The following is a 27,256-nucleotide window of genomic DNA, read 5'->3' as shown; positions in this document are numbered from 1 at the left end:
TATACCAAAAGGTTGGTTATTTTTTTCTACCTTTTTGGTGAAATTAATTAGTTATTAAAAGGGTGGTATCTTGCCTAACTGGTTTGGCTCAGTGGATAGAGCGTCGGCCTGCGGACTGAAAGGTCCCAGGTTCGATTCCAGTCAAGGGCATGTACCTTGATTGTGGGCACATCCCACTAGGAGATATGCAGGAGGCAGCTGATCGATGTTTCTCTCTCATTGATGTTTCTAACTCTCTCTCTCTCTCCCTTCCTCTCTGTAAAAAATCAATAAAATATATTTTAAAAAAAATAAATAAAAGGATGGTATCTTTTAATGAACTCGATTTTTATAATGAGCTCTTCAGATTTTTATAAAACCTTACTTAGGTGCCAACTAGCTGGGCAACTGTGTTGATCCTATTCAGAAAAGACATAGGAGCAAACTGTATAGAAAATAAAAACTTTATTTTTTTTTCAAGTTTACAAGATAGTTCCCATTACATATAACATTATGGTCAAAGACTCTACAGCCATGAATGCCCGCAGTCACATAAATATATCCAATTCAATCAATGCCTTTTACTGCTAAATGAGGCATCTGTAATCCAGAGGGTCAGGCTTTGAGAAGTCGCCCTTAATGGGATGGCTCCTGTCAGTGCATTAGGAACTAGCCAATGAGTCTTGCTTGCTAGAGCTGTCTGACTCAGAGGAGAGAAACAGAAGGCCTGCTGAACTAGATTTTCTCTCTTGTGGTTTAAGATATTTTAGAATTTGCCCTGGCCAGTGTGGCTTAGTTGGTTGAGCATCCTCCCATACACTAAGAGGTCCTGGTCAGGGTACAGGCCTGGGTTGTGGGCTTGATCTCCAGTAGAGGGTGTGCAGATGGCAGCCGATTGATCGATGTTTCTCTCTCCTTCTCTCTCTAAAAATCAATAAGAACATAATATATATGATATTTTAGAATCTCAGAATTCAGATTTGGCTTGTTATGGTATAGATCTGGGGAGTTCCAACTTTTGGATGAAAAGGAAACCAAATTAGTGGTAAGAAACAGAAGCTGCTTACAGGGGCCCTGCTTGCCTCTTCCTGCAGGAGAGGAACACCCCAAGCTCACGACCCCTTGGCTCAGACCATCACTCTCCCAGGAAGTGGGAGAACAGCTCTGTCCCTCCTCCTCTTCCCTATGCTTCAGCAGCACTGACACCCATTCAAGGGAGTGGAAATCTAAAAGCTGGTTTGCCAGTCAGATTCTACTTGGGAGCTTTAGCGCTGAGTTTGTGTAAACTGCGAACAAACTGTGGCACAAGTCTCCTGGGACACTAGTTTTGGCCCCTCCCAACTTGCAGAGCAGAAGATAGGAACACCCCAAACCAAATAAAAGCATCTAAATCTGGAGCAGGAATCCATTCTCCTGGACACCACCAGCTGCCCCAGGGGCACTGGACAGGGTGATGCTAAGGCACAGTCAGTTTTACATTCGAGAGTCAAGCCACCTCTTAAACCCAGGACACACTTGACAACTCCGGATCCCTTACTAGAAAAGTCCTCACCACGAAATGTGCAGACCCATCTTATAGAACCCAGTCCCCAGCTGGGGAAAGGATTCATCATGTGGCTAATCTCACGGGGATTCTTTCTAGTAAAGAGGGCGTCCCCCTCGTCGAAAGGACCCCCAGTGTCCTGGGGCCCTCAGCTTCTAAGAGCTCTTGGTGCTCCCACTTACTTTCCTTTCCAGGTCTTTGTACTGGGAGGAGAAAAACATGGTAAAAGAGCACTGTGTTCCCTGGACAATTCATTTTGGCAAAGAGGAGCCAGGTCCCATTTCCTGCCTGCCCCCTAAGTGAGTGGCAACAACCAGAAAAGAGCAAAGACTGCTCTGCTGAGCTTCCTCACCTCTCTTGGTCAATTTCATGGTCCTTTGCAAAGATCTCAGCTGGGCAGTCAGGAAAAGACCAATGAAAAGGGGGTCCACGTCATATTCTAGGAATAAAGAGCTTCTCCCAAAGGGCAGGGAGAGGGAGGGGTTTGTGTGTGGACCTGGGTCTATGATGGGGGTACCACCCCACAGCCTCACAAGCCTGAAACACAGCACCAACCGGGTGGCCCATGTCCAGGGTAGGAAACCAAGTTACACGGCCGGTAGGTGGAGGGCTTGGGGCCTGGAAGAAAAGATCCACCCTAGAGCTTTCTAAGATCAATTATCAAGCAAGGCAGAGCAGCATCTGGGCAACTGTGCTGAACTCAGACCAAGGGAAAGTCTGCCTTAGACTACATAACCCCCACTTCCACCCCTCCGATGAGAGCAAGGCCAAAGCAGCAGCTGAGCAATGAGCACTGACTTTAGCTCCTCTCCAAAGACCTGTTCCCTAAAAGTGTGAGCCATGAGTTGTTTCTCATTCAGTTCTGAAGGAATGTGTATGAACAGCCTTTCTCTGCTACATGAACGACCTGGACTCGGGAGGAGTCTGGCCTCTTTGTGCTGCAACATCTCTAGAAATGAATATGCAGATTCTCTGGGGTCAAGCAGGTATAGCTGGGGTTGGTCCTACTGAGTTCCAGACTACACCTCTCTGCAGCCTGGGAGAGGCTGAACGTCCTCAGCTCTAGGGAAGTTTATCCTGCCTGAGCAGATGCCCAGGTGGGTCTTGGAGGGATGGAGCATCCACAAACACAGTTGGGATAGAAGGCTGGGATTAGTGCCTGGCACCCATCAATCTCCCCAGAGGCCAGGCTGGGAGATGTCCCTGCATTTGGCCCAGGATTAAGTTTCCAGGCATGGAATAGGGACCCAACAACTAAAACAGGAGTATTTCTGGCTTCTGGTTTTCCACTTTAGAATGAGATTTGAGAAGTGGGAAGGGTGTACCATGGGAAAATTGGGTTTTGATCACAGCAATCTCTTCAGTTCCAGACAGAGATCTGGGTAAATATACCCAGAATACCCATCCTAGGCTTAAGGGCTTCAAAGACAGTCAACTACATTGGTAGTTTTGGCCAAATGTAGTTATGAGCCTGTTCTTAGACTTAATTTGACTTCTTGGGTCCAAAGCCCAGGGATTGGCCAGAGCTGCACGGAGGTGGCTGTGAGGAATGCCGGGCAGGAAAGGGACAGGAGCCTACACTGGGGACTAAGAAGGAAGGAAGGCTGTAGGGTGAGCATCTGTTGGGGGAGGAGTGCCTCTCTGCAGGAGGAAAAGGTGGAACAGTCCTGGTTCAAGAACCAAAGAAGTGAAAATTCACAAGAAGCCTTGTTCCTTCTCTCCAGTTTAGAGGTAAGCCCCCTGGACATAGTCTTTGAATCAGAGTCAAGCTGAAGGCTTAGCATTTACTGTCTAAGAGAAGAAGTTTCCAGGATTGTGCCATTTGGTTAGAGGGGAGGAGGGATTGGAAAGGGGACTGAGGCTTCTAGGATGGGAAATACCAGAGTCTAAAGTTAATCAGTGTCCAGTGCCCCACAGTTCAGCAAACCAGGAGATGGAAGAACAGGAGAGAAACCATCCTAGAAAGCAGACCACTGGAGCAACTAAAGAGGTGCTACTGTCACACAGAGAGGTATTTCAGATATTTCAATTACTATTTTCCAAGGAAACTTTACACATCCCTTTCTTGCTAGGAAAGAAAGGAGGGAAAACCTGCTTCCGAGACCAGACCCTTACCTATAAAAATTACATATACATTCACTGGGAATATGTTCTACAGCTAAGGAGTTTATAAAGACTGCAAGAGATGTTATTACAAAGTCTGCCACATTTATCCTATCACCACAAGTTAACAGCAGTTCTCAACCAGGTCATGGACAAAGAGTGCAACTCTGCCCCCAAAATTTCCTTTTGTTTTTTCTTCTTCATTTTTTGAAACAAAATCAACAAAACAAAAAACACAGAATTAAAAGCACTGTAGCTGCAGTGAGTCTATTGTTCTCTCAATCCAACTGTCCTGCTTCTGCATGAGAATGAACACAGGGCTGCAGCTCACTCTTAGCAAAAATAAGCTTCATCCCTTGCAGCTGTTGGTTCTGATTGTGTTCTCGCCAGCATTACATGGAGAAAGAGAGAGAGTTCTCAGTTGGTTCCAGTCTCCGGCTCCTTTCAGGAGTGAAAAGCAGCCCATGGGGAAGGCTCTTCATTCCAGTTCTTAGAGAAAATCAAGCTCCAAAGCCTGGTGGAGGGACACTAGGTCTCCATGGTTTGTGATCCTCCAGAAAGGCATGTTGTGCTAGAAGAGAGCAGGGACAGCTGGTTAACCCAACTTCTTTTGGGAGGCCATATTTACCCAAACCCTTTTATCCAGACCTCTCCCCAGGTACTTGTAATCCTCTCTTCTCCTGCCCACCTCATGGGGCTGCCATAAGGATCAAATAAGTCATATGTGTAAGGACTGTACACTATAGGACACTCTACAAATGTGAGGGATTTTTATTAGGTTTCAGTGGTAACTCTATGATTTATATCTACTTATTCTAGCTGCTATATAGGGTCTTCAGGATCAAATAAAACAGCCACACAAGAAATTAGTATCAATATTACATTTTCTTGTAGATAGGCAATTTCTTATAAGTTACAGAGCTACAAGGCCCAAATCTTGTTCATCACTAAGATTCAGAACATACAGATCTTGGAAATAATCCCATTATATAATGTGGTCAGAATTATGTCCAGTATACTGTGTGCTGTTCTAAAAGCCTTATGAAGGGTTTTGACAAATCCAAGTGTTAGAATCTATGTTCTATGAAGCTGCAGGAGACTAGCGTTACTGATTGTCTTGTTCAAACTGGTTACAAATTACCCAGAATTTTGAAATCCTAGAATAGTTCTTTTGACATGTAACTCAGTGCACATCCTATTTAAAAGGCTTTTAATATACAGAAGAGGAAGCAGACTTGTTATGTTGTACTCAGGAATGCCACTAGGACCAAGATGTGAAAGTCAGAGAGATAAATTTAAGTTTGGGGGAAGGTGGAACATCCTAACAGTTTGGACAACCCCACAATAGAACAGGATACGTGGGAAGCAGCCTCCTTATCCTGGGGTATGTTCAAACAAGGACTAGAAAGTCTTCTGTCAAAAAGGCTGCAGGAAAGATCCCTCACAGGGTGGGGGCTAAATTGCACAGAGGTTTTAAGGCATTTTCCAGCAGGTATATTCTATGGTGGATGATAACAGGCAACAGCTTAGAGACACCAACTCTGCTAATGACTTGAGTTGTTCTTTATCTCCCTCTCCGTTCTTCAGACCAAGAAGTACTGATACCTACATCCCCTAGTATCTTTCTCAGAGGCAACATGCCCTTTAGAATCAAAACTCCAGCTCCCCTCCATCCCCGGAGCTGTGCTAGTCCTGCAGGTCTTTGGCGAGTCGCGGACATGGGTCTCTCTTCTGCAGGACAGAGTTTGTCAAAAATAAGGCCCACTTCAAGAGATACCAAGTGAAATTCAGAAGACAATGAGAGGGTAAAACTGATTACTATTCCCTAAAACGCTTGGTGATCCAGGATAAAAATAAGTACAACACACCTAAATACAGGATGATAGTTTCTGTAACTAACAGAGATCATTTGTCAGACTCCTTATTCCCTTATAGAAGGAGGTATGATAATCTGTGCAGTTTATACTCAAGAACTTCCAAAGTATGGTGTGAAGGTTGGCCTCACAAATTATGCTGCAGCATATTGTACTGGCCTGCTGCTGGCCCACAGGCTTCTCAATAGGTTTGGCATGGACAAGCAGGTGGAGGTGACTGGAGATGAACACAATGTGAAAAGCATTGATGGTCAATCTGGTGCCTTTACCTGGATGCAGGGCTTGCCAGAACTACTACTGGAAATAAAGTTTTTGGGGCCCTGAAGAGAGCTGTGGATGGAGGCTTATCTATCTCTCACAGTTCCAAACAATTCCCTGGTTATGATTCAGAAAGGAAGAAATTGCCTGGCTGGTGTTGTTCAGTGGTTGAGTGTTGACCTATGAACCAGGAGGTTAAGGTTCCCAGTCAGGGCACATGCCCAGGTTGCGGATCCATTCCCATTGTGGGGTGTGCAAGAGGCAGCTGATCAACGATTCTCTTTCATCTTTGAGGTTTCTAGCTCTCTCTCCCTCTACCTTCCTCCCTGAAATCAATAAAGATACATTAAAAAAAAAAGGGGGAGGAATTCAATGCAGAACTACATTGGAAGCATATCATGGGTCAGAACGTTACAGAGTATGAGTAATCTAATGGAAAAAGATGAAGAAACAGTTCTCTCAACACATAAAGAACAATGTAATTCTAGACATGATGGAGGAGATGTATAAGAAAGCTCATGCTGTGCCCTGGCTGGTTAGGCTCAGTGGATAGAGCGTCAGCCTGCGGACTGAAGGGTCCTGGGTTCAATTACAGTCAAGGGCACATGCCCGGGTTGCGGGCTTGGTCCCCAGTAGGGGGCATGCAGGAGATAGCCAATCATTGATTCTCTCTCATCATTGATGTTTCTATCTCTCTATCCCTCTTCCTTCCTCTCAAGGGCATGTGCCCTTGACTGTAATTGAACCCAGGACCCTTCAGTCCGCAGGCAGACGCTCTATCCACTGAGCCTAACCAGCCAGGGCACAGCATGAGCTTTCTTATACATCTCCTCCATCATGTCTAGAATTACATTGTTCTTTATGTGTTGAGAGAACTGTTTCTTCATCTTTTTCCATTAGATTACTCATACTCTGTAACGTTCTGACCCATGATATGCTTCCAATGTAGTTCTGCATAAAAATATAAAAATATATTTTTAAAAAATATATTTTTTAAAAAATATATTTTATTGATTTCTTACAGAGAGGAAGGGAGAGAGATAGAGAATCAGAAACATCGACGAGAGAGAAACATCGATCATCTGCCTCCTGCACACCCACCTACTGGGGATGTGCCCGCAACCAAGGTACATGCCCTTGACCAGAATCGAACCTGGTACCTTTCAGTCTGCAGGCCGACGCTCTATCCACTGAGCCAAACCAGTCAGGGCAATAAAAATATATTTTAAAAAAAAAGGAAACTCATGCTGCTATATGAGATAATCCAGTCTATGAGAAGAAGCCTAAGAAAGAAGTTAAAAAGAAGAGGTGGAACCATCTCAAAATGTCTCTTGCCCAGAATAAAGATCGGGTGGCTCAGAAGAAAGCAAGCTTCCTCAGAGCTCAGGAATGGGCTGCTGAGAGCTAATAAGCCAAACCACAATTTTCTATGAAGATTTTTCAGACAGACAATAAACTTATTGGACAAGCAGCTAAAATAAAAAGAATCAAAACTCCAAAGATAACACATGTGAAAAAATAAAGGTCCTTGAATTGCTACATAAAGTGGCAAATGAAAACATAATGTGTTAATATTGCCAACTGATTACCTCCATTCTCATAGTTCATTAATAGTTCCTGAAGGTTTGCATGCTACTGAATGAAGAAAATTAGGATAGTGGTCCTAGTTGTTAACTCACTGCCTCCAAATTTAAGAAACAGAGTTGCTAGAAGAAAGCTGGAGTAGAAGGGAAAGAACTTCTGTAGATCCATTTAGCAGATGAGGATAAGTAAATTATTCACACAGCTAATAGATGATTCAGATCTGAAAGGGTGTGATTTTAGATTACATAGTCAGGACTCTTTCATCTGTTTCCTGTTTTAAGAAGAGACAACCTGAAGCTGGGCCTGCATAGTGAGGAGGTTAACATCAGAACAAACTCTCCAGGGCTCAGAAGCAGAAAGAACTTTCTCCAAACGACTCCCTATTGATTGCAATGGTTTTTGAGAATCTGAAGCCTGGAAAAGTCAGAATTATTTGCCTTTTCACAGCTAAGTCTCATGCTCTTTAGAATGCACTGCCTGAAACTGAACTGTAACACAGCTGCTGGCGAGACGCTAATCCATCCCAGAGAGCATGCTGGAGCTGGATCACCCTTCAGAGATGAGGGATGGAGACTAGAGCTGTGTCTCTACCCCCACCAGTAACTGGAAGCAAGGTGTCTCTGGGAAGGTGATGTAACTTCTGCTGAGGGCAATTCTGGGGGAGAAACTGTGAGCCCACAGTAGCCAAGAGCAGGGCGTGGTTAAGGAAATGACTGCCTCAGTCCTGCTGGGGGTCTGGGCGGCACTCCACAGCATCCTCTACAGACAATAAATTCTCTGGTCAGTCTTCCGAAAACATTACTTCTGAGCTAACATTGCAACAAACAACGAGTTAATATTTTATCCTCCCACATTACCCTGAACTACAGATTTTTTGTGTTGTCATCAATGTGTGTTATTAGACAATTCAAAGGTCCGATGTCCTCTGTAAAAACTGAAAAACCTAACAAAACAAAACAAAAAAGTGTCTGGATGAAGGTCACTACCTCTCCAAGTAGATAACTGATCCAAGGAAGAACACTGAAGTCAGGTTCAGATTCTCCTTAGAATTTCTTTCCCTTTCCAAAGCATACACAAATGAGAGCAACAGGTCCTGAAATTCCCACATTTTCTTTACCATGATTACCTGTTTGGCTGCAATTTCTTCATCTCGTCCATCTCCAATCACTACATATGTGACTTTCTTTCCAAATCTTGACACAATTCTCTCAAAGCAGCTCTCTTTACCTGATGAGAGAAAGCAATTTCCTATTAGGACATCCTGTCCTACCTTTTTTTCAACAGCAAAGAAAAGGCTGCTGCTAGGTTCACCGGCCTGTTCACAGACAAAGTAAGTGGCAGCCCCTGAAGTTTGCTTGGCGAGTAGTAGCGGGGGCAGCTAGAGATCCCAGGAGGCTCTCTGCACCTATAAATGGGAGGCTAAGTGGCCGAGACAGTGTGAGAACTGTGAGCACCACTTCCCTTTTCCACATCTCCTGTACTTGACAGCTTACAAAGCAGTTTTCAAGTTATTCCTTACTTAATTCTCAAAATAATCCAGTGAGATAGGTACCGTACCCTATTTTAACAGATGAAATGGGACTAGTGACTTGCCCAGATCCAAACAAGTTTATAGCTAGACTTTGGGCTCCTGATTCCAAGTCTAGGCTCTGGACATTATGAAACGATATTTTTTGAGGGGAAACTATTTTAGTGTAGGGGGGAAAGTGGGAGCATAAGGCCTCGATTTCTTGTTAGTAATAAGAAACAGACAAACAGCCATTGCCCTCCAATTCTTTATTTTCCAGAAACAATCCTGGGCATGAATGAGCCTTATGGCTTTCAGTAGGGGAGGAACCCCAGAGTACCAATAAATATTGCAGCAACATTTGTCATATCTGGAATTTCCTCACTATTATATTTTGTAACTGCAACTGAGATACTATATCACTGAACTTAACCTTGGGGAAATGGGTGTTTCAATACATTGCAGACTGTTTTTAGATATACGGTAATAAAAATTCAAATCCCATTTGGAACCTACACATAAAACATGCACAGGTGATACTGCTTTTTATTTGCAGAAATATATAAAAAGGAAATTGTTTTCTCTCCTTTTTCTTTGCCATCTCTTATACTTTATTTCCCTGCTTTTGCCACCTTCTTCAGTTAAGTGATTTTTCTATTATACTATATTGCAGCGCTCTCTATGTGAAAAAGAAATCTGAAATGAGGCAAAAGTAGATTTCTAAACTAGATATTATGTCCTTTCAAATATTATAAAGGAAAAGAACAAAGTCCCACAGATCTGGATTTGAATCCTGTTTATGTAACTTATTATCTTGTGAAGTCTTGTGCAAGCTACATAACTGTTAAGCCTGAACTGCCTCATCAGTAATATCAGAAGACTGTTGTGAGGAGATAGACTATATATATATAATGTCTAACAGAGGAACTGGTAAACAATAAGTACATCATAGTAGGAAATATTATTGTAAGGCAAGTGATAAGAAACTGAATAGAAACCATACCAATTTTGGTAGCACTATAGATGTTTTCAATAGGAAATATTTCTCCAAGCCCATATAGGAGAACCTTGGCCAGAGCTGGAACCAGCTGGGTTGTAGTGATCAGAACATTAACACAATTCTTCCTAGAAGGGAGAAATAAGGAGAGAAAAGAAAAGGGTGAACCAACCCAGGATGTGACCTTTAGATCTAACCATTAAAAATTAACCTTAAAGGGCCTGGTAATGATATTTGTTCAATGTCAATGTTCAGTTATTGTTCTAATTATCTCAGGTTTACTTACTTTCCATATTAAAGGACAGAGATTCTATAGTGGGCACAGAGCAGCAACTTGATTCTTGCCTCATTTCCCTCTGATAATTCGCTCACTGCACTTGTTAGCAATTACCACCAACCCATGTCATTGATACTACTCTCTAGGAAACAAATGACAGACTTTCAGTTACAGTGCTATTTCATCCGAATGCAACCCAGTTCTTAATGAGATATGATTTAAGTCTTCTCTGTTCTTCATGTAATAGCAACATAGATTCCAGAATACACATTAATTTCACAGGTCCTTTATAAACTTCAGTGAATAACCTGTGTCAGTTTTAATGTTTGCTCTATTAGGATATAGGTCTGGAATTCCTGTTTTGAGGAAGAAATCAGTAAGAGATTTAGATACAATTATGACTGTATTTATTTCCCATTATCAGCTTTAAACTGAAATCTCCTTAATCTGCTTACTGTATCCTTTTCTTTTGAGTCCTGCCTTCCTGAGTAAGTTTTGGTACATTTTTTTGAAACTTCCTGTACTTAGGATATTTGAGATATGTCTCCTATATGTATCCTTTGATGTCACCAGGCCCAACTCTTGGGCTGGAGATTATGATTTACTGAGTTTTAATTTCGTGAGCAAAAAGTAAGGGGAAGCCCTGGCTGGTGTGGCTTCGTGGATTGAGCATTGTCCCATGCACCAAGAGGTCACCAGTTTGATTCCTGGTCAGGGCACATGCCTGGGTTGCAGGCTGGATCCCCAGTGAGGGCATGCAGGAGCAGCCGATCAATGTTTCTCTCTCTTTCTCTCAAATCAATAAAAAAATATTTAAAAAAAAAGAAAGGGCAAGAAAAAGGCTTTCATATATATTCTCTTAAAACTTTAAGGTGTGTTATTAGCATAAAATGGCCCTGCCTCCCACTAACCTACTACATACTTCCTTGCTTCACTTAAACTCCTCTCTCCCCACCCCACATCCTATTTTGGGAATGGCTTGTCCTATACTGGTGTAGGAAAGAGTGTATCTCTGAGGGGATGAGACCTAAAGGAACCATTTTCATACCTGGACTTGATGAGAAGTAAGGACTTTAATGCAGTACCTAACCAGGAATCTGTTAAAACTTCAATTTCTGCTCTTAGTCTCTGCAGTGCTTCCTTTCTCTGGGGACTGAGAAGGCCTTTGGGAATAAAAGCAGACACATTTATCATTTGACAACATATCCTTGCTGACATCCACGAAACAAGTTCTAGAATTCAATTGAGAAATAGTGTGTCATTAAAATTTCTACTGAACTAATACAGTTCTCTTCTTAGTAAAACGCTGGAGTAGTCTGCTCAAAATATCTTTTTCACTTTCTTCATCAGAATGTTTGCTACCAGGCGCAACAAAACCAGCTGAGGAAACAATATGATTAGATTCTGACACAAGCTCTTTCATCATGAATCAGCAGCAGAATCTGCAGACTGGTGGACCATTCCCTGAGTAGCACTGATTTAGACATGGGCTCAAGAACCAAAGGGGAAAAATAAGTGTTAGAGCTAAAAGAAGAGTCTGCACTATCCCAATCTCTTTCTAAAGAAACCAGAACCCAGGGAGGAAAGGGCTGCTAAGATTACACAGAAAGTTAGTGGCTTTTGGTCTCAAAAGTCTTTCCACTGCCTCTCCTGGTGACTGTGCTTTTCCTTTACCCCTTTCAGAAGACATCAACCTGAGATTCCAGGTTGAATGACAACCTCTATGAATGTCATGTACTTGTACTGTATTTACTTCTGAAACAACTCCAGCGAGTAAGAGACCAAGACACTGTTTAAGATCAGATAATTAAGCATAACAAAACAGAATTTATCTGATGAGAGCATATTATCAGACACTTGAGTTATAATATTCAAATAATAAATCTGGCCCTGAATTTTCTATAGTGAAGAAGAATCCTGTAATCTATTACCAATACTCCATAAAAATAGAAGGCATTTCTATGAGGACTAGAACTGCGTATAATTTGTTTTCAGATTGATGGTTTCATAATGCAAGCCTAGAATTAGATGATTTTCAATGTTTCTAATAAAACAAAACCAATACCTCTATGGCATGTATAACATAAACATATATGTCTTTTACTTAACTAATAATATGATGTGGCACTTTGACAATTCAAAATTTTTACAAAATACAGGTGGATATTCTTATAGAGGGTTATATTACTTTCTACAGCAAATTAGGTCCAGGTATTTACTAGGCAAAAAAAATAATCAGACACTTAAATTTGACTCCCAAAGCCCAGTTGCCTGTGATTTTTACCTGGTATTGAAAGAATGTAACAGAAATGAACTAAATTGACTTTCAAAGTCCTATTTTTACTTTCTGCAGCACAGAAAGCGGTAGCATGGTATTGTAGGAAGATTCTCTTGACCTAGGTTAATATACCTTTAGGCAGTGTAGGAAATCCTTGAAATTTCATCCAACATTTTAGGTATGTAAAAGTTTGAGGGTGATGGCTTACAATTTTAAATATTTTCTCATAATGGTATATCACTAGAAAAAGAATTGCATGAATGTAAAGTGGACCAAGAATTCAGGGATGTGGATTCTAGCTGTGGTAGGTAATTAACTTGCTATGGTATCTGCCCTTGTTACTTTCAAGATGGACAGCAATTTTCTCAATAGATATCTAATGTCTCTTCTAATTTGGACAATCTATCACTAATTAATCCCAAATAATAGAATTCAGGCCTGGTGGCACCTGACATGAGATATTTCTAGGTAGAAAGAATTTCCAAGGTCCTTCAAATCATAACACATGGATACTGCCACCCTATACTCCTGGACCTAGTTTTCCATCCACTATAAACCACCTAGTGACTTGTTATATATGACTTGTCCTGATATGTTACTGTGGCACAAATTCATAAACAGTTGTCAGAGAGTTCTAAGGAATTCCCGGAAAAGAAAGCAGTAAATCAGAAGGAAAGAGAAAATCAGACTGATTGTATGCCACACTTACCACCCACGTTGCTTTTATGCTTATCATAGATTTCTCTCACTTTTCGGTAACGGAAAGCCAGTTTTCTCATCCAGTCCACACCTCCCTGTACACCCACAGAGGAACCATGGCTGCCACTGCCTCCTGAGCCACTGAAACCATCTGTTGAGAAACTATAGTTGCTGCAGAGAGAGAGGATAATGAAAATTAAAATCTATACTGCATGGGGTTTGGATGAATGCCACTTGGGATTCTCTGTCCTATTCCTAGCACTTGACACCAAAACTAAGGGCTTTGAGAATCTTTTCCCTAATATCTATGTCTCAGAGTCTATCTTTCACTATTCCTCTATATCACCCCTATTACATCTATCAAAAAAAGGATGAAGACTAGGGAAAGAGAGGTAGGAACAAGCACCAGCATCCCGCAGAGGTTAGCTTGAAATGAAGCATCCTTTCATTAATGACAGAATATCTTACAGTGAAAAAAAAACCCAGAAAATAAAATTTTTGTGTATGTATATATAAAATGATTGCAACTATGTAAAGAAAAAAAGTAAAAAAATAATGGGCCCTAGCTGGTTTTGCTCAGTGGGTAGAGCATCGGCCTGAGGACTGAAGGGTCCCGAGTTCGAGTTCGATCAAGGGCACATCCCCAGGTTGCGAGCTTGATCCCCAGTGTGGGGCGTGCAGGAGGCAGCTGATCAGTGATTCTCTCTCATCATTGATGTTTCTCTCTCCCTCTCTGAAATCAATAAAAATATTAAAAAATAGGGAGCTGAAGGCATGCAGGGCCAGAGACACTGGAGAAGCCAGAGACATGGGATGCGGAGCTGCATGGAGGCGGTAATAGCTCTTTGAGTCTGCAATAAAAAACGGCCTCCAATAAAACTACATTGCAAAAAATGGGAAAGAAACAGATGGAAAGAGTAAAAAAGTTGAAGAGGCAGAGCCTGAAGAATTTGTAGTGGAAAAGTATTGGATCGATGTGTAGTGAATGGGAAGGTGGAGTATTTCCTGAAGTGGAAAGGATTCACAGATGCTGATAATACTTGGGGACCTGAAGAAAATTTAGATTGCTGAGTTGATTAAAGCATCTCTTAATTCTCAAAAAGCTGGTAAAGAAAAAGATAGTACAAAAAGAAAGTTTTTATCTGACAGTGAATCTGATGATTGCAAAGAAGAAAAGAGATGCTGCTGATAAACCAAGAGGCTTTGCCAGAGGTCTTGATCCTGAACAAATAATTGGTGTCACCGACAGCAGTGGAGAGTTAATGTTTCTCATGAAATGGAAAGATTCAGATGAGGCTGATCTGGTGCTGGCAAGAGGCAAATATGAAGTGTCCTCAAATTGTAATTGCTTTCTATGAAGAAAGACTAACTTGGCATTCTTATCCAGAAGACGAATCCCAATATTTGTTTCCATTATTCCTTTTATATCTGTACTAGAGGCCCGGTGCACAAAAATTTGTGCACTTGGGGGAGAAGCGGGGGGTCCCTCAGCCCGGCCTGTGCCCTCTCGCAGTCTGGGACCCTTCAGGGGATGACTACCTGCTGGCTTAGACCTGCTCCCCGGGGCATTGGGCCTAAGATGGCAATCAGACATCCCTATGGTAGCCTGGCAGCCCTCGGGGGATGTCCACTTGCCAGCGGGGAGCAGACCTAAGCTGCAGTCGGACATCCTTAGCGCTGCTGAGGTGGCAGGAGAGGCTCCCACCACCACCGCTGTACTGGCAGCTGTCAGCCTGGCTTGTGGCTGAGCAGAGCTCCTCCCATGTGAGAGCGCCCTGACCACCAGAGGGCAGCTCCTGCATTGAGCGTCTTCCCCCTGGTGGTCAGTGTGTGTCATAGTGACCAGTCATTCCCAGTCCTTCTGCTGTTAGGGTCAGTTTGCAGATTACCCTTTTACTATATAGGATAGAGGCCTGGTGCATGGGTGGGGGCCGGCTGGTTTGCCCTGAAGGGTGTCCCGGATCAGGGTGGGGGTCCCGCTTGGATGCCTGGCCAGCCTGGATGAGGGGATGATGGCTGTCTGCACTGGTCACACCCCCTTCAGGGTGGGGGTCCCCACTGGTGTGCCTGGCCAGTCTGGGTGAGGGGCTGAGGGCCGTTTTCAGGCTGGTGGGTGACTGAAGCTCCCAACCTCTCCTTTTTTTCTTTTTTATTCTGGGATTTATTTACCTTCTATGGCTGTCACTGGAACTGAGAGCCGGCTTTAGCTCTGAGGCTCGGCTCCAGCTCTGAGACCTTGGCTGCTGAAAGCAGGTATCTGGGTTTGTTTGGCTTCTATAATTGAAACAGTGTTACAGCTCCAGCTCTGAGGCCCAGCTGGCTGAAAGCAGGTTTCTGGGGTTTGTTTAGCTTCTATAATTGCAACATTGTTTCTTAGAGTGCAGCTCAGAGGCCAGCAGCGGCAGGCGGGGAACCTTGGATTCCTCCATCACTGGAGCAAGCAAGCCTCCTGTTTGCTTCAGCTGCCTGGCTGCCGGCCGCCATCTTGGTTGGCAGTTAATTTGCATATTGCCTTGATTAGCCAATGGGAAGCGTGTCGGAGGTACAGTTAATTACCATGTTTGTCTATTATTAGATAGGCTATATAAAAGCCTAAGCTACTGTCCGACAGTTAGCTATGATGCACACTGACCACCAGGGGGCAGATGCTCAATGAACAGGCATGGAAACATGGAACAGACTGATGAATCTCAGAGGAAAGTGGGGAGGGGGAGGGCAGGAAGAGATTAACCAAAGATCTTATATGCATACTACAGGCCAGGCACACCCTTGATCTGCATGTTTTCTCTTTACTCCAACTCATTCCTTACATGTAGGCTCAGTCTCAGTATTTGGGGTACTGGTTCAACAAAAGCCAGGAAAAACAACAGCTTTGTAGTAAACAGAATGTTACTCAAGTGTATGTTTACTTTATTATAAATACTGGTAAACAGTGGTTAATAGTTTTATATTCCTTTGTGAAAAAAATATTTAAAAATATATAAAATAATGGAAGGTAATAACACAAAATATTAATAATAGTAAGATAATAGGGATGTTCTCTTTCAGTCATCTGTTGGCTAGTTTATTAAGCTCATAGTTCACTGGGTGGCTTTAAATTATGTCCACAGATTCTTCAATGCTCCTCTCCTCTAATTCCGCTCCTTTGGGTATGTAATGTATTGGAGTGTAAACAGAACATGGTGTTAGACTTCAGAGACTAGACTTCTCTTGCTCTCTCCTGGAGCACTTGCTCTGAGGGAAGCCAGCTGTCACTTGAGAACACTCAAACTGCCCCATGCAGAGGCACACAGTGAGGAATTGAGGCCTCCTGTTATCAGCCACAGGCAAGAGGCTGAAATCAGGTTCCCTCTCTAATAAAACCTTCAGATGAATTTAGCTCCTGCCAATGTCTTGATTTCAATCTAAGAGACCCTAATTCGGAACTACCTAGCTAAGTCACTTTCAAATTTCTGACTTAGAGAAACTATGAGATGATAAATGTTTACTCCCTCTGTCCCATAATAATAGTAGCAAGTGAATATTTAAATGGGAATTATTGGCGAATGCAGCTGTAAGTTATGTTGTAGCGCAAAATTGCAAAGCCTTCAATCAAAATCAATGTTTCATGACATCTGTCATTTGTTTTGACACATCTTTCAATTTTTAGGTTAATCTAATTATTACGAATTATAACTATTTTTCTAATTTCATCTGCTGATCGAAATCAATTGTTTTATTTCAGTTGAATATCAACCTATTGTAAAAGTAAGATGAAAAAAGAGAGTTTTCAAGCAAAGATCGAGTTGCAATTGTCCAGTTCTTGATGCATCAAAAGAAAAAGGAAAAGTTGCAGAAAGGTGCAATTACATTAGCTGCAAAACAATTTAAGTGCAACAGAATGACCATATCAAGAATTTGGAAATGTGCTTCCGAAAATAATTGTCAAGGAGAATCTTATGCTAGTGTTGATTCTTTGAAAAAACAAAACTGTGGACATAAATGCAAAGATTATGGAGAAAAACTTGAAAAACTTAGACATATTCCTCTTAGCAGAAGAGGCACCATATTAGCCTTTGATAATATTTCTCCTGAAATACTGGATAATACGTTTCTGTCACTTCAACAAGTTATGTTGGAAGCAATGAAGAACGATGGCTCCAATAATTTTAAGCTCACGCATATAGAGAAAGCAAAGCTTCGCAGCCAAGAGATCCTACCTACAAGTTTAAAATGCAGTAACAAAATTATTAAAAAATCCAGAAACTATCTGAACACTCAAAATAAAAATTAGGGGTACTATTTTTAATTTATTGTTTAATTTAATCTAGTTTTTTGATAATAAATGTTGCATTCTATATTTATTTTCTTTTGCTACTATTATTATGGGACAAATTACATTCATCAACTGCTACTATTATTATGGGACAGAGGGAGTATTATTTTAAGGTACTAAGTTTGGGATAATCTGTTATACAATAGATAACTGATATAGGTTTACCTTGGAGATATTATGGGTTCGGTTCCAGACCACCATAATAAAGCAAATATTGCAATAAAGCAAGACTGATGGAGGAAACCAATGATTTTCTTTGTTTTCCTCTAAGCCTAGATTATGTCTTATGGTGTACTAGTATTTAAGGCATCGTTGTTTTTATCACCTTAAGTCTTGGCCATTGTCATCAGAAGCCACATCTTCCACATGCACCTGGTCACACTCCTGTTAAAAGACAAAATCATACACTATTTCAGGCTGGCCAGTAGAAGTGCTAGTACCAACATGACATATTGTAAAAACACCACAAACAATGGTGGAATGATGAAATGCCTTATGGCCTCTCTTGGAGGATCACTCTCACCCCCCTTGCTGTCCATCTTCTTTTAAGGCCTAATTCATACAGCACAGTCTTCATGAAACCTTAACCAAGCCAACCCTCACTTATGCTCTTATCTCTATAGTTCATTTTTCCAACAGCTCCTAGGTATGAGCACAAACTCCCTTACATTGTCAGGTGTGTCCATGTTCTATACTAGATTGAAATTTCTATTACACTGTAGGCCTCTTACAACACGACCCCTATCTTCCATCTCTTTTGTACTCCTCTGGTCTAGTCCAGTGACCTTATGCAGCATGTACCCAATAAATTCTTGCAGAAGAAACAGATGTTGGTAGAGTGTAGTATCACAACTGAAAGTGACTGAAACAGAAATTTATAAATTCAAATCTGGTACACAGAAGAGTTCGTCTAAGTCAATCTCCTCATGTTATAAAAGTGAGGTAAAATGATTTACCCAAGTGAGTGGTAGAAAGAATCTAGAAAGAGCCTTCTAATTCAGACTCAAGGTTCTTTCCACCAAACCCACATTAGTACTGACATAAAATGCCACCCACTGCCTAACTCTAACAGATTTACTCCTCTGACATCACCTAGGGTGGTATTGTAATGTCCACCTGCATCAGAATCCTCTAGGGAAGTTTTTAAAAAATGCATATTCTTGGGTCCACCCCAGAACTACTTGAATAGAATTTCTGGGAGTGAAGTCCTAGAATCTTCATTTTTAACAACCAGGTGATTCTTATGCCCCCTAAAGTTGATAACCATTGACCTCAGGGGCAGGAACACATTCAGGTCAAATTCTTCACAGAACTTTCAGTCCTGAGTGAGGACTATGTCTAGAAAATCATTACAAATACAATTTGGCAATAATTACTGGCAGATAATAAGTTTTCAACAAATGTTGCTGAATAACTCTGATGTCCTAACTTCTCAACATGTGAAGTTGAGGAAAGATTAAAGCATCGTGGAGCTTACAGTAAAGTATTAGAGTTTAGAGCCTTATTAATTTAATTTGTTGGAGAATTGTCTCTTAAGTAGAACTGGATTATATTTGAAAAGGAATAGAATTATTTCATGTTTATAAAATGCTATCTTAATTTACTTTAAAATTTTCACTATTTTTAAAACTAGGTAATACATTTGGCATACAGTTCAAAATTCAAAAGGATATTAAGTGACAAATCTGCTCCTTCCTACTTCCGTGTCCCAGCAATGCATCCTCCTCCCCAGATAGAACAACTTTTAATAGTTTGTTGTGTAGAATAACTGCTTCACTGAGGCCGAAAGGTGGGAAGATAACTTTCCTAACTTGGGACTCACACTCCGGTCTTCTGACTCCCAGGTCTGTGTTCTTTCCACTAAACCATGTTTACCTCAAAGGCTAACTAAAATGTCAAAGCCAAAAAATTCACCAAGAAGCTCTCAGTGTTTCCTGGTTTTCCTGGCACTTAACTATACAGCGACTCTGGATGTCAAGGCTAACTCATCCATGGAAAATCAGCATGTATAAAATAAAATGAATTACAGCTGTTACTCTGACAAATCTAGAGATTCTTTTAAGATGGTAAAATTGATAAACCAAGATGGCGGCATAAGTAAACACCGGAAATTGCTGCCTCCCACAACTACTTCAAAACTACAACTAAAAGACAAAACAAACATCGTCCAGAACCACAGGAAGGCTGGCTGAGTGGAAATTCTACAACTGGAAGGAAAGAGAAAAGAACACTGATACTCAGAGGAGGTGCAGAAGTGCAGAGGTACGGAGGTGGAGGCTCGCATGCGGAAAGGGCTGGCTACAGAGGACTCCAGTGTCTTTTTCAATCGGGAGGGAGTCTCAAGCTCCCGACAGCTCTGAACTCCAGTTCCGGGCGAGTCTCTGGGGACCCAGACTCATACGGGGAGAAACTGGACTGTCTGGCATCGGTCGGAACTCGAGGGCGGCTTTCTCTCAGAGGTGCTTGCAGTGCTTACTGCGGGACACTGAGACCCAGGGGCCTCTTAGGGCAGGACTGAGGACCCGCCATAGCTGTTTGCTCCACCCTGTTGATTCCCTGAGACCCCGCCCCACCCAAGCTGTGAGCAGATGCTTTTGCATATGAATGCCCTGGCCCTTTGCAATCTGAAAATTACCTAACAAACTGCAGCTGGGCCAGACAGACCCAGAACTTCCAAGAGAAGGCCCAAGGCCCCACAGCAGCTTGCATTGCTTCTCAGCTGGGCCTCATCTGGGTACCTCCAAACCCCCCAAAAAGGAAGAGGAATCTGCAGATCTCTCCGTAGCTCCTGCTGGGTAGCCTCAGGCAGAGGCTAACTTAGCACCTCCTTAGAGATCCAAGAGCCAGTGTACCCAGTGGTCAGAGTGGGACCATCCAGATTACAACTCCTCAGATCCATAAGGGACACACTCAGGGGGCAGACTCAGTGAACACCAAAGCCCCACTGAAGCAAGTCTTGCCCCAGAAGGGTGTCTTCAGGACAGAAGTTCTCCCACCATAAACACAGCTGATTCTCACAGACAACTGGCCTGGAGGTCAATTCCTCCCAGTGATACCTACAACAATCAAGGCTTAACTACAACAAGACTGTGCACAAAGCCCACAAGGGGGTGCACCAAGAGTGCCCACCTCAGGTAATTGGGGAGGCTGAGCCACTGGGCCCTATAGGACACCTAGCACACAAAGCCACTCTATCAACACAGGAAAGCAGCCTAAATGTGGGGACAAAGAAACAGATCACAAATGACAGAAATGGAGAAAAGCAAACTACTGGATATAGAGTTCAAAACCACACTTTTAAGGTTTTTCAACAATTTTCTAGAAACCGCCGATAAATTTAGTGAGACCCTCAAGGATATGAAAAAGGACCAACTAGAAATTAAGCATACACTGACTGAAATAAAGAATAATATACAGAGATCCAACAGCAGACAAGAGAATCCCAAGAATCAAGTCAAAGGTTTGAAATATGAAGAAGCAAAAAATACCCAACCGGAAAAGCAAAAAGAAAAAAGAATCCAAAAATATCAAGATAGTGTAAGGAGCCTCTGGGACAACTTCAAGCGTCCCAACATCCGAATTTTAGGGGTGCCAGAAGAAGAGAGAGAGCAAGATATTGAAAACCTATTTGAAGAAATAATGACAGAAAACTTCCCCTATCTGGTGAAAGAAATAGACTTCCAAGTCCAGGAAGCGCATAGAACCCCAAACAAAAGGAATCCAAAGAGGACCACACACACCAAGACACATCATAATTAAAATGCCAAGAGCAAAAGACAAAGAGAGAATCTTAAAAGCAGCAAGAGAAAAAAAGTCAGTTACCTACAAGGGAGTACCCATACGACTGTCAGCTGATTTCTCAACAGAAACTTTGCAGGCCAGAAGGGAGTGGCAAGAAATATTCAAAGTGATGAATAGCAAGAACCTACAACCAAGATTACTTTATCCAGCAAAGCTATCATTTAGAATTGAAGGTCAGATAAAGAGCTTCACTGATAAGAAAAAGCTAAAGGAGTTCATCACACCAAACCAGTACTATATGAAATGCTGAAAGGTATTCTTTAAGAAGAGGATGAAGAAAAAGGTAAAGATAAAAATTATGAACAACAAATACATATCTATCAACAATAAGAAAAAGCTAAAGGAGTTCATCACACCAAACCAGTACTATATGAAATGCTGAAAGGTATTCTTTAAGAAGGGAGTGGACTGACAATTCTCAGGGAGCAAAGGGGTTTGGGGGGTGTGGGAAGAGACTGGACAAAAATCGTACACCTATGGATGAGGACAGTGGGGGGGTAAGGGCAGAGCGTGGGGTGGGAAATGGGTGGAGAGGAGCTATGGGGGGAAAAAGAGGAACAACTATAATAATCTGAACAATAAAGATTTATTTAAAAAAAAAAAGAAGGTAAAATTGAAGAATAGTCAAATACACGTAAGACCACAAATAATCGCCTGGCCAGTGTGGCTCAGTTGGTTGAGTGTCAACCTTTGAACCAGTATGCCAGGGTTCAATTCCTGGTCAGGGCACATGGTTGTGGACTCAATCCCCCAGTGGGAAGTGAGTGGGAGGCGGCCAATCAATGATTTTCTCTCATCATTGATGTTTCTATCTCTTCCTTCCTCTCTGAAGTCAATAAAAATATATATTAAAAAGAAGAGCACAAAAAAAAGTCAAACCCACCTTATATATTATTTAATATATATGAATAAATTGAAATTTTGGAATCTGTGTTTTGCCTAATGGGTTGGCAAAACAGAGCTAGATAACTTCCAGAAAAACAATAAAATTTTTGAGCCAATAAAATTGAGGGATAGAACCAAGACTGTGATGACTTAGCCAAGGCACTATTTCTACAAGACTATATAGATCTAAGTAACCAGCTGGCCTCTCTATACCCACCCTACCCACATATCCTCTAACTAAATAAGCACTAAATAGTTACTGAACAAAATGTTTCATTAAAGCACAGAAACAATTTAAAATGCTTACCTCTAAGTCATTGAAAAATAGGTGTGTATCAGCCACTTCAAAAATCATTTCTTCCATAGTTAAACCTGAGCCAATCACTACTGTTGGGTCCTGGAATACAATAAGAGAAAAATTGCTTGACTTGATACTCACAGATCTGGTTCTGATCCTTAAATATTTAAAAATTATTTGGGTCAAGGCCAGAACAACACAGACCCACAATAGTGCTTCCAACTATTACTGATGCAATTTCATTCAGTTTTAAGAATGTGGAATTATGAAAAGTTAAAAATTTCAAGACTTTAGTTTCTAGAAGACCAAACCCACTTAAAAACAACAAAAACAAAAACAACCTTGTCGTCCCGTGCACCATAAGGTTGATGGTTTGATTCCTGATCAGGGCATATGCCCAGTTGGCAAACTCAATGCCCTGTAGGGGACGTGCAGGAGGTAGCCAATCTATGTGTTGCTCTCACATCGATGTTTCCCTCTCCCTCTCCTTTCATCTCTCTATAAAACTCAATAAAAATATTTAAAAAACACAACACTTGAATTTTTGGGGGGGGGGATTCTGTTTCAGGAGAAACTCTAACTATTGCTAAAATATTAATATTGTAACACCCATTATCTTCCCTACACACACACACACACACAGAGTATAATACCAGAAATCAGCTATCTGACAATCTCAACAACCAGGAAATAAGTAAACAAAGGCTGAAGAGTCATAATATTTGCAGGAAAAGCAATGCACGTAACTTACCCTCATCTTCAACCCCCAATGCACTTAGTTTTAAAATGAACAACCAGGTCTTCATTTAGAGTTTGTATGCTCTTATTTTATTTATTTATTTATGTTATAAACAGCCTAGTTACGGTATTTAGCGTAGGAGCTTGCCAGTCTATATACTGAAAGTCTGTGGAAATTACTCCTAAAACAAACATTTGTGACAATAAGGAATATATGGGAATAGTAAGAGAGCAAAAGAGGCAGATATTTTTATAAAATCTATTTATAATACAGAAAAATAGGTGCCTGAAGGTAGTTTAGTGTAGAAATATATAGGCAATAGCTCAAAAACAGCTCATCCCTCTATTAAAACTGATGTTTAGATTAATGACAAAACAAGTTAAATTCTGCTTGGTATATTTAATTTAAGAAGGTATGTAATCTCTTTTAGAAAGATACTTTATATTTTATTTGTAATTTGAACTAGGTAAATGAAATGTACAGTTTAAGTTGTTAAAAGAAACTTAAGGGATAATAGATTGGTCTTTGGAATATAGAATCCCGAGACTCCACTCTGTTTTGAGCATCATTCCCATACTTCATTTATACAAAATACCACTCTCAAAGAACTTCAGCTTTCGCCACTTACCTCAGGTCTAGTCTCTAGCTTTATCATCAACTCTGCCTGACTATGCAGTCTTCCTGGTAAAAACTACTAGGTGAAATTTAACATGGAAAGGCCCAGGGTAAGGTGGAGGTAGCAGAGAAAGTGATTTTGGTTACCTGCTCTTACAGCAGAAAAGGGATGGTTACAACAAAGGAAGAAAGACTCAAATTACCTTTCCATACTTCTGGGCATAGGATCCAGTAAGAAGGGAGTGAAAGATGATGATAGTTTCATCCAAGTCCCACAGAAATACCCGCTGAGGGAGGAAAATATGAAAAATAATGAGTGAACATCTTTTCTAATCACAATGGGATAAAGCAAGAAATTAATGGAAAACTGGAAAATTCACAAATACGTGAAAATTAAACAACACAATTTTAAATAATCAAGGATAGAAGAAGAAATCACAAGTGAAATTATAAAATACGTTGAAATGAATGAAAATAAAAATGCAACAAAAAAATTTGTAGTATGCAGCAAAAGCAGTGCTAAAAAGGAGATTTACAGCTGTAAATGCATAACTTAAAAAAGATCTCAATTAATAACCTAACTGTACAATTTAAAAAACTAGAAAAAGCCAGCAGAAGGAAGGAAATAATAAAAGTTAGAATGGAGATAAATAAAGCATAGAATAGAAAAATAATCAAGGAAAATCAACAAAACTAAAAGCAGTTCTTTAAAAAGATCTATAAGCCCTAGCTAAGTTTGGCTCCGTGGATAGAGCGTCAGCCTGCAGACTGAAGAGTCCCAGGTTCAATTCCAGTCAAGGGCACATGCCCCCTAGTGGGGGGCATTCAGGAGGCAGCCAATCAATGATTCTCTCTCATCATTGATGTTTCTCTCCCTCCCTCTCCCTTCTTCTCTGAAATCAATCAAAATATATTGTAAAAAATAAAAATCTATAAAATTGACAACTTTTTAGACTAAGAAAAAGAAAACTCAAATGACTAAAATCAGAAATGAACATTATTACTAATTTTAGACTTTAGAAATAAAAAGGATTATAAGAGAACACTACGGATAGCTGTACACCAACAAATAACCTAGGTGAAATGGACAAATTTCTAAATAAACACAAAGTGCCAAATGACTCAAGAAGAAATAGAAATTAGAATAGACCTTTAACTGGTAAGATGATTGGATCAGTAATCAAAAACATCCCAAGGAAGAAAAGCCTAGGACAAGATGGCTATCCTGGTAAATTCTACCAAACATTTAAAGAAGTCGTCTTAAGCTATTCCAAAAAGTTGAAGAAGAGGGAACATTTCTTAACTCACTCTATGAAGCTAGCATTACCCTGATACCATCAAGAGAGTAAAAAGACAATCCACAGAATGGGAGAAAATATTTGTATATCATATATCTGACAAAGGATTAATATCTAGAATATATAAAAAATTCCTAAAACTCAATAAAAAACAAATTTAAAACTCAGTTTAAAAATGGGTAAGTACCCTGGCTGGGTGGCTCAGTTGGTTGGAGTGTCATCAAAAACAGAAAAAAGGTTGTGGATTTGATTCCTAGTCAGGGTATCTATGGGAGACAACTAATCGAGGATTTTCATTTTCTCTCTCTTCTCTCTCTTCTCTTCTCTCTCTCTCTCTCTCTCTCTCTCTCTCTCTCTCTCTCCCTCCCTCCTCCCCCCCACTCTAAAATCAATGAACAGCCTGGCTGGTGTGGCTCTGTGGTTGATCATCGACCTATGAATCAGGAGATCAGGATTCAATTCCCGGTCAGGGCACATGCCTGGGTTGCAGGCTCGACCCCTTGTATGGGATGTCCAGAAGGCAGCTGATCAATGATTCTCTCTCATCACTGATGTTTTCATCTCTCCCTCTTCCTCTCTGAAATTAATAAATATATATGAAAAATAAATAAATAAAATCAATGAACATATCCTCAGGAATAAGAAAAAAAGGGCAAGGAATTTGAATAGACATTTCTCTAAAGAAAATAAACAAATGGCTAATAAACACATGAAAAGATGTTCAATATTATTTGTCATTAAGGAAATGCAAATCAAAACCACAATGAGATACCACTTCACATCTATTAGGATGCCTATTATCAAAAATATGGTTGAGGATGTAGAGAAACTGAATCCTCATGCATGCTGATGGGAATGTTAGATGGTATAGCCACTATTGAAAACATTTTGGTGGTTCCTCAAAAAGTTGAACATAGAATTACCGTATCATCCAGCAATTCTACTCCTAGGTTTACCCAAAATCACTGAAAAGAGGTACTCAGAGATACTGGTATAGCATTGTTCATAGCAGCACTATTTAGCAGCTCAAAGATGAAAGAACCCTAGGTGTCCATCAACAGGATGAATAAACAAAATGCGGTATATACCTAATACTACAATGAAATAGTATTCAGCCATAAAAAGAAACAAAGTTCTTATGCTTGCTACAAAATGAATGGACCTTGAAAAAAAGTCTGTCATAAAAGGATAGATATTGTATTATGCTATTTTTTATGAGATATCTAAAACAGGCAAATTAAAAGACAGGAAGTAGAACAAAGGTTACTAGGGGCTAGTGGAGAGAGAAAAGGGAGTTACTGCTTAATGGGTACAAAGTTTTTGTGTAGTAGGATTGTGGAAATAAATAGTGGCAACAATTAAATAAGTTTGTGAAAACATTACCTACAACCAAGATTACTTTATCCAGCAAAGCTATCATTCAGAATTGAAGGTCAGATAAAGAGCTTCACAGATAAGGAAAAGCTAAAGGAGTTCACCACCACCAAACCAGTATTATATGAAATGCTGAAAGGTATCCTTTAAGAAGAGGAAGAAGAAGAAAAAGGTAAAGATACAAATTATGAACAACAAATATGCATCTATCAACAAATGAATCTAAGAATCAAGTGAATAAATAACCTGATGTACAGAATGAACTGGTGATTATAAGAGAATCAGGGACATAGAAAGGGAATGGACTGACTATTCTTGGGGGGAAAAGGGGTGTGGGAGATGCGGGAAGTGACTGGACAAAAATCATGCACCTATGGATGAACACAGTGGGTGGGGAGTGAGGGTGGAGGGTGGGGTGGGAGCTGGAAGGAGGGGAGTTATGGGGGGAAAAAAGAGGAACAAATGTAATAATCTGAACAATAAAGATTTAAAAAAAAAAAGTTTGTGAAAACATTTAATACCACTGAATCACACTTAGAAATAGTAAATACTATGTTAAGTATATTTTACCACAATTTTCAAAAATGAGCTCTCTCTGTTTTTCCCAAGAACCATATTAGGACTTTAGATTTTCTTTCTTTCTCTTTCTCTTTCTCTTTCTTTTCTTTCCTCCCTCCCTCCCTCCCTCCCTCTTTCTCTTCTTTCCTCCCTCCCTCCCTCCTTCCCTCCCTCTCTCTCTCCTTCCCCTCCCTCCCTCCTTCCCTCCCTCCCTCCCTCCCTCCCTCCCTCCCTCCAAAGGCTCCCTCCCTCCCTTCCTTCCTTCCTTCCTTCC

The 27,256-nt window shown here is 40.8% G+C and overlaps 1 protein-coding gene and 2 pseudogenes across 2 annotated transcripts in view; 2 read left to right on the top strand and 1 right to left on the bottom strand.

Annotated features, from left to right (window-relative positions):
- Nucleotides 1-425: 425 nt before the first annotated feature.
- Nucleotides 426-27,256, bottom strand: part of EYA3 (EYA transcriptional coactivator and phosphatase 3) — a 59,940-nt gene continuing 33,109 nt past the window's right edge. For both annotated transcript variants that reach the window (XM_023760996.1, XM_023760997.1), the window contains 8 exons: nt 23,956-24,039; nt 22,408-22,497; nt 17,740-17,798; nt 13,110-13,270; nt 11,171-11,285; nt 9,852-9,973; nt 8,468-8,568; nt 426-4,196 (listed from right to left, as the gene is read on the bottom strand). In XM_023760996.1, the coding sequence (XP_023616764.1) occupies nt 4,116-4,196; nt 8,468-8,568; nt 9,852-9,973; nt 11,171-11,285; nt 13,110-13,270; nt 17,740-17,798; nt 22,408-22,497; nt 23,956-24,039 (813 nt within the window). In that variant the 3' untranslated portion in view covers nt 426-4,115. The remainder of the gene's footprint in view (nt 4,197-8,467; nt 8,569-9,851; nt 9,974-11,170; nt 11,286-13,109; nt 13,271-17,739; nt 17,799-22,407; nt 22,498-23,955; nt 24,040-27,256) is intronic.
- On the top strand, nt 5,127-7,165 carry LOC102442163 (annotated as a pseudogene).
- On the top strand, nt 13,960-14,536 carry LOC102441854 (annotated as a pseudogene).

The sequence above is a fragment of the Myotis lucifugus genome, unplaced genomic scaffold, assembly GCF_000147115.1.
Source record: "Myotis lucifugus unplaced genomic scaffold, Myoluc2.0 scaffold_197, whole genome shotgun sequence".
Lineage (NCBI taxonomy): Eukaryota > Metazoa > Chordata > Mammalia > Chiroptera > Vespertilionidae > Myotis > Myotis lucifugus.
This window is presented reverse-complemented; position numbering and strand designations above follow the sequence as displayed.